Raw genomic sequence first — 8,640 nt, forward strand, 5'->3', positions numbered from 1 at the left:
TCAGTTCAGGGCAGGTTTTTGTATTACAACATATCACAGTGGCTGCCCCCATACACAGTGTCACACACTAATACAAAAACCTTTTCCTGATATGCAGCTGCATTGTTGGTATTTTCTTAATGAATGTTCTCAGCAGGGGAAATTATGAAAAAGCACCCTACCTCTTTTTTATGTTTCACCCCTTGAACCATGCTTATTCTGTGCTTTTGAAAATCCTGTTTTTCATACTTTGGTGATTTTTAGTCATGCTCTATGTTTGGCACTGGGTTTACTGTCGGCCGTTTAATCCACCACTTTGAAAAACGTCAGAAATTTCTCAACAACTATTTAATGGATGAGGATGATATTTTGTACAATGATGGCTTTAGGATGATGAATCCTAACGACTTTGTAGATCTGCCACCAGCAGAGGTAAAAATGTTTGGCTTTTAGAGACAAAAACATTAAAAGGATTTAAGTAAAATTTGGTACACATAAAAGCTTTTTCTATATGTATTAAATGGTTCAACTATTCCAAGTTTAGTTAATTAGCTAATGCTAAAATAAGATGATGAACAATGTAAAGAAGAATTATGCTTATTAGCATTCTCATTGTGAGTATGAGTCGTTGGTATTAATAAAACCATGCGTTCCTAATACAGCCACACACAGAGCTTTTGGCTAGACATTCAGTCTGGTTACCTTGAAAACATTTAAATGATGGTGTGTTTAGGAAGCGGTATCACTTTTAAACTTGTGGATTCCAGACAACCCTTTGTGTGAACACACTTGATGTAAACCTTAACTCATCTCTGTTTTTGATAAGAAAGTTTTGTTGGAAATATATACTACTTTTTTTCCGAATCAGCAGCACATTTCCTTCTGAGTGGTTTTTGTCTTAGAATGTATCACTGTGGTTGCTGTATTGCACAGTGCTATATGCCCGTACACAAACTCCACCCTGCACACTGGCTATCACGACACACAAAAACGTTGACCTACTCAAGAGTTTTTCATTTTAGTTTTGTGATGCGAAGACCAAATCATGTAAAATAAATCGGCAGTAAAAATGTAATTGATTTATTTAAATTTATCTATTTAGGAGAAGTAATTCTAAAAAAAATAAAAAAGGCTTTATTATTACAAGAAAAAAAATGCATATGTATACAGTTTTTTTTATACATTGTGAAGGAAAACATTAAAAACCAAACAAAATAAATAATGGAATGGAAAAACACCTATGTTAACAACGAAACTAAGCTACAAGTGATATATAAACACAACCCATTAAACCATTTATCCTTGAGTTACTTCATATTAAGAATTAATGTAGTTGGGCTGACTGTATATAGGTGTATACACAACTTCTTAAGGTTTTATTGAGTGATTACGTACATCTTCACAGTATTAAGAACTTTGCCTGTCTCGAGTGGTTTTTGTAACCGTGTGAATCACTGTGGCCCCCAGTCCCCCAGTACACAGTGAAACACCACAATACAAAAACCTGAACCACAGTATAGCTATCCTTATGCAATACAACAGATGTTCGTCATTTATTTTTAATGTAATTCATTTTTTTTTTAATCTTTGTGGGATTGTGATCACCATTGTCAGTACTTGTTTTCTGTTTAAGAATGCGGTAACACTTTACTATAAGGGTACATTAATTAACTACTACTTTATGCTTAGTTCAGCATCAACTTATCAGTAACTAACCATCAATAACTGCTTAGTTAATGTTTAATATAAATATAATATAATTTAATATAAAAGTCGTTTTAATATTTTAGTGAATATATATGTATTTTTGATGGTCTGTTACATGCTAAATAATTCTATTTCTATACTGTATTATTTTGCAGGCATCTTTTTTCTCTTTTTTTACTGTATTTTAACAACATTATCTATTCTTCTATGGACAACACAAACTAAAAATGACAGATTAAATATTAAATTGTCATTGATTTTAGAAAATCATAGATGAAGTGTTTCATACTTAAAATATAGTAGTTTTAAAACGTTTTACTTCCAGACTGGGAACATAATGACTTTAAGGCATTCACATTAAACTACTGCAACTTAATCAAATCAAAACCCATACATACATGCAAGGTTAGATGAGTCGCAGCCATAATCAATGTTTTGAAATGTATTAGTGTGTTTGTATTTCAGCTACAGAATCATTTAGATTCTTCACCTGAGCCTTGGGATTTCAGACAAATCCTACCACTGACATTAAGCTTTTTTGATCGACTTCACTTTTAATCTTACATGGAAGAAATGCATGGTTACAATGACCTCTATAGGCTGAAAAGTTAAATTATTTTTCACTTGCCACCACATAGCTGTAGATGGCAGCAAAGCAGTATTTTCAAACCGTGCAGTTAATCTTTAAACTCACAGAATGCACCTATAGAAGGTGGTTTCACTGGATGTTTAAATTGCAAAAAAAAACACTAACCTCAGCTTGGTTTTAATATACAATATATATGACAACTGCTCACAATTGTTAGTAATACTCAAACCAAGAAAATATTGTATAGTTAAAGGTTTTTCTGTCAGAGGAAAAAAAATCAAATACATTGACAATTATCCGTGTCACCCCTCAGCAACAGGTGTTTTTTTTCTGTTGGTGCTCACAAATCTCCAAACTGATGCAGTCAGATAAGAGCTCACATATGTCTTTAAAGTGTAAAAAGTGACTGTGATAGTTAAGAGTTCTTTATGTACATTCTATGACCGACTTATTAGAATAGTTTTTAGTCGAATGACCATGACTGAAATTACATGGATGAAGAAAATGTATGAATGACTGAGCAAGCAGGTTATTATTTTTTGAAGTTCAGGGAGAACAGGTCCTTTTTCAATTTGACTTTGTTGGGATTTACTAGCAAGTGCCACAAACCTGTAAGACATACTAATAATAAAACAATAGCTAATAAAACAATATGAGGTTTGTTGTGTTCCCAATTACATTTCCTTTCCAATTTCTGCAGCAAGATCAAGAAAAAAATGAATTCCTCTTCACAAAGCCTTGGCCTCTAGATGGTAGTCTTCACCTGGACCAGCACACCAACCAGCTGACATTTTATCTGGCAGTGCGATATTATTCCCAAGAAAGAAATAGTTATTGTAGTAAGCATACATTAACTAAAAAGGTTTAATTATTGAATTAATAAATTGCAGTGCCAGATGATTAAGTTCAAAAGAAGTAGGTCATGTATTTGCCCTTAGTAGCTAATTTCAAATGAACATTAAAATATTGGTATGGTATGTATACAATTATACCCATGTGGAAAAGTTTATCAAATATAATACGGCATTTTCAAAATGTTTATGGTGGAACTGGTCATTTTTGAGCAGGGACAAAGGGTGAAATACATAGTAATGGAATTGATAAATTACATGTTCTTAATAAATTGCATTTTTTTTTTTTAGATATTTTTTTGGCATTTTTATGCTTTATTGATAGTGTAGAGACAGAGTTGAAATGGGGCAGAGAGGGGAGCGACATGCAGAGAACGACCACGGGCTGGAAACGAACTGGAGCGAACCGGGTCCGCTGCTGGCCGAGGCCCATGGGGGGGACGCCCTACCAACTGAGCTAAGGGCGCCCCCGCATTTTTTAAACATATTGTTCCTCTATATGTTGACCGTACAGCAAAACAGCATGACTCACAAATATACCTGTACTGTATATCTTTGAGTTGTCTTTTTTTAGTCTATACTCTGCTTACGATGACACTTTTCTGACGATTTTTCATGTTGAATTGTTGTCTGTGATGATAGTGTGTCTGCATTGAAAGTCTGCTGCTCTGAGGAAGTTTATTCGTAGCTGTGGCAGTTTCTACAAAGTTTCACTGACACAGGTGTGGTCCCAGAGGTGCAGAGAGAGGGGGAAGTAACTCTAGAAACATTATATGTTTAGCAACACCAGGAAACAGCGAAAAACCCTCAGAGCTTAACTGATAACAGACGTTTGCAAAGTGTTGACTTGATGTGCTGTTATTAGAGATATTCCTAGAACCGTGTGTTCCGACTCAAACGACAATAAAATCCTCAATGACAAGTGCACTATCACACACACACACACACACACACACACACACACACACACACACACACACACACACACACACACACACACACACACACACACACACAGTCTCCCATTCATTTGTATGAGATTGCCCTAATCATATCTATTGGACCAGTTGTCATATCTATGGAACTAAGGGTGAATCAAATGTGATCTACAAAATGTTCAATCATGAAAATCAAAGATTTAACATCAAACTACCAAATGCAACGCCCCACATAAATTATATCTACTGCAGTGTATTTTATTAATACAACATGTCACTTACATATTTAAATGAGACTTAAAGTGTTCATGAAAAGCAATCAATAATATAATAATTATAATCTGTAACAGTAGAACAACACCACCAAATGCAGGAGAATGCATTCATATACATTGTTAAGGATTGCAGGTTAAATAGGAATCTATTTTTAACTACGTATATGTCACATCCATTTCATTTAGCAGATAAACAGTGATTTTGTTTATAATGTATTTGTTTTTAAAACTATACACGTATAAAAGTATTAAAAAACATGACCTGTAGTCGTCTATGATGTGCATCCCTCTCATCCTTTATTGTCTCTTCATCTAAAAAAAACAAACAAAAAAACAATTCAAAAAAATACATTATATTCACATTTTCTGTCACTCTCCCACTGCTAAATCAGTCGCACATGTGCCTCTAGGAAGTTCCAGTAAACTCTGCTCAGAACCCAGCTAGTGAAGTGAAAGTGTTGCATTAAAGACCACTTTACTTCTGATCTGATTTTACTTTGACGTGAGGTTCATTGATTTGGTGCCAATTTACTTCCCAGGTATTCCTCATGGATTACATGTTTGATTTTCTTTTATATGTTATCTGATTTCATAAGGCTAAATTAAAGCATGCATTCACATTACAAGGGTTTCCCCTTTCAGGAGCATGTGCACTTTCACAATCTGGACAAACCTAGAAAAGAGAATCACTAACTTTCACATTCATATCTCTGGGCAGTTCAAAATCATTTCTTCTACTGCCCATTCTTGTCTTTGAAGATCGGAAAAAACTGTTGCATCCATAGACCAAACTATGCAAAGGTAGTGGGTCAAATTTGTCTTAACCTTTGGCATTTATATTGTTGACATGACTGGGCTTTATTTTAGAACTTGTAACATACACATACTTGCTCAAATACTTTACTTTTTACAATGAATACATCCTGTAATATGCCTCCTACAGTGGTTAATCCTTGTTTTAGTGTAAATCAAATGGAGAAAATTCCTGCATGTTTACCTTGACCAGGCTGAATATCATGCTATAGAAGAGAGAGGATATGAAGAGGAATATGAAGGAGGAGGTTGTGGACCACAGACTGCTCAACTCATCTTCTTTCATGGTGACCCCTGTACAGCTCAGAAAAACACTCAGATTCTGCCTTGGTGGACTAAGTGTTGACTCTGGAGAAAAAATCAAAGGAGATGAAGTTGGTTAGATGAGGTGTGTGTGTGGGGGGGAGAGTTGTACTGTGTGTAATATGTGTGTTATGGGGACATACATCTGTATGGGGACATGCAAGTCCCCATAAAGTAAATCATTAAAAAGGGGAAATACTTGGTTTAGGATTGAGTAAAAGTTGGAGGTTGTGGGTATGGTCAGAGTTTTGGCATGTCTGCAGGAAATAAATGTGAGGCAATTTTAATTTGTGTTTTTTTGTGTGTCGTTTTTTTAAAATAGGGTTAACACATATACAACTTTGTCTCTCTTAATAGTGGCAATATATTTGAATGAATTTGAATCAAGCATAATTCACAGCTTGATCGCGTCATGTGTAGAGGTAAGATAAGATAAGATAAGATAAGATAAGATAAGATAAGATAAGATAAGATAAGATAATATAAGATAAGATAAGATAAGATAAGATAAGATAAGATAAGATAAGATAAGATAAGATAAGATAAGATAGAACGTTATTCATCCCGAAGGAAATTCCTTTGCCAGGTCACATCATATTGTATGAAATGTAAAGCCCACTGAGACAAATGTATTTGTGATTTTGGGCTGTACAAATAAAACTGATTTGATTTGTTGCTTCACTTGGTGCTTTTAATTTCGTCTTAATTATTGAAGTGATTCATAAACATATAACAAAAGTGTATTCATGCAACATTTATTTGAAAAAGCAAGTACACTTTTCAAGCTGTTAGACAATGTGACAAAGACGTTGACACAATATGATGACAAACACAACTGAATTGACATGTTGACTGCACAATCACAAAGACGAATGACATTACAAAGTGCCAATGTGCCCATGGCAGAGGTTACACAGAGAGACAGAACAACATATAGGCACACAATATCACACTTAAAGCTGCATCTACTTTTTGTCACATTCAATCGAGTTACCCTGGGCCTTAGACACTCCCACTTGTGATTTCATGGAGGCATTGCTGCCAGCAGGCCAGACGTTGCAGTTGAACACAGTGTTACTGTCCCATTTTTCCTTGGTTGTGGTGTAAACACTTGTAACTGAATAGCCTTGTTTGGTCTTCTGTGGGGGGAAGTTAATGCCATCAGAGTAGATGCCGGTGCTTTGTCCATCTTGTACTGTCCAGGCTATGTAGTAATCTTGCTGCACAGGACTGGAGACCAGACACACCAGAGTGACCTCACCCGAGCCTGGTTGGCGGATGACCTCGTCTTGCAGCATGTGGACTGTCACTTTTGGCCGCCCTCCTGGATGAAATGTTCACATGTTAGAAGTGCAGTACATGTGCCATACATTCATAATGACATGTTTGTGTGAGTGTGTGAATAGACTGCCGCCGCAGACTTCAAGTAGAGGTTCTACCAGTCGGTCCATCACTCGGTAACATACCTCCTCTTTGAACAGTCAGATCTTGAGTAACTGGTGTCATATCTCCGTTAACGGCAGAACATCGCACATTGTTGACTGTGTCCCACACAGTACGATTATAAGTCATCGTGCTTGTTTTGATGTGCTGCTTGTCTACAGACTGTTTTGTTTCACTAATGTTGTCGGTCACACGTGTGCCACCAATGTACCAGATGACTTCTGTTTTATCTACTGTGGCCTTGTCCTGTCCAGTGACGATACACTCCAACTCTGCCTGATTGTTGCTGAACATTTTTTTTGGACTTGGAGGGTTCAGCGTCACTGTAAAAGGAGCTTCATTACGGACAGCAGCAGAGGAAAGAGGGTTAGAACCGTTTTCTATCATCAGCACAATTAATAAAAAAATATGAAATTAATGTCAATAAATGCAATTTATTCCAGCATAAACTATGTCACTATATATAGGAACAGCACCGCACCTTTTGAAGCCTTCTTAGTGTGTGTTGTTCCTTTGTATGACACCTCACAGGTATAAACCGCTCGACTGTCCCATTCTGTGCTGGTGACCTTCAGGACACTGACAGCTGAATACACCTTTCCATTATTTTCAAAGGGAGTTTGAATGTAGTCATTCAACTCTTCGCCATTCTTTTTCCACTTAAATGATTGTGTTGTTCCCTTGTCTCCAGCTTCAATCGTACAAACCAGGGCCTGGGCTGCTTTACTTGGGAGTGGGACGGATAGCAATGTCACTTCTACACGAAGTTCAATATGCTCTGTACAAGTGGAAAAAACAGCAGAGCATAGTCATCAATCTATGTTATTACATTTTTTTGTAGCTGCAAGTGACAAGATAATTGATACAAGGGAAAGACAGTCAAAGGATCATGCGAGGGAATAAACATTGCTGAACGTTAATTGATGAAAGCAAAATGATAAGGGAGGTCATGTCCACTCATTGTATGCTAAAGAAACAGAAATATGTTAGCAAATTAAAGAATCACATACTTTGCACTTTCAGGGTTTGGGAAGACGCGCCATGATGTACAGAACAGTTCAAAGACTTCCGTGAATCCCAGTCAGATTTTGATACTTGGATCAAACTGACTCCTGTGTATTTGTTGTTTTTCTCAGCTGAGGGATATTGTGCGGAAGTCAGGATGGTTCCACTGGTATCGGTCCACTGGAAAGTAAGAGCCTTTGGGTAGAAGTCGCTTGCAAGACAACCAACAGTGATTGTATCCCCAGGCCCAGAGCACTGAACCAGAGGGAACAGAGTCGGTGATGCAGGGGTTTCTGTTAAAGCAAAATGGGTAAATCAAAGAACAGAGCTCAATAGCGTGTCTAGGGTTTAATTTCAAATATTAATATAGTAACCACACTGGTTTAATCACTTAACCCCACATTTCTTTAATGACCTTGTTATTACTATAACAGCGCCGTAAACGGTACAGGTAAAATTGTTAATGTTAAAATGCTGCTGCTGAAGCATAGCATATACATTTTACTTTTTCCCTGCAGCAAATAGTTTTTTCTATCTAATTCAACATTGAAATACTTTTCTACATACTCAATGGTTTACTTAATAATGACTGCAGTTTGCATAGTGTGACTAAAAAGAGGGACATCTGCTCAAAAGATCATTTTAATAAATATTATTTTATTAAATATGTCCGATACCAATTATTTATACGTTTAGCCAACAGATAAACAAACTGTATATAAGTGTATGCAATGGCA

At 36.3% G+C, this 8,640-nt stretch overlaps 1 protein-coding gene across 1 annotated transcript; it reads right to left on the bottom strand.

The window, feature by feature from the left end:
* Nucleotides 1-6,420: 6,420 nt before the first annotated feature.
* Nucleotides 6,421-8,012, bottom strand: LOC307262920 (uncharacterized protein; the record flags this gene model as incomplete). Its single annotated transcript, XM_080043943.1, has 4 exons — nt 7,909-8,012; nt 7,380-7,676; nt 6,922-7,233; nt 6,421-6,779 (listed from the first exon to the last, which is right to left on the bottom strand). The coding sequence occupies exons 3-4, from the start codon at nt 7,190-7,192 to the stop codon at nt 6,421-6,423; spliced, it is 630 nt and encodes a 209-aa protein (XP_079900069.1). The 5' UTR covers nt 7,193-7,233; nt 7,380-7,676; nt 7,909-8,012.
* Nucleotides 8,013-8,640: the final 628 nt, after the last annotated feature.

This window comes from Ammodytes marinus (genome assembly GCF_949987685.1).
Source record: "Ammodytes marinus genome assembly, chromosome: 16".
In the NCBI taxonomy this organism is placed as follows: Eukaryota; Metazoa; Chordata; class Actinopteri; order Uranoscopiformes; family Ammodytidae; genus Ammodytes; species Ammodytes marinus.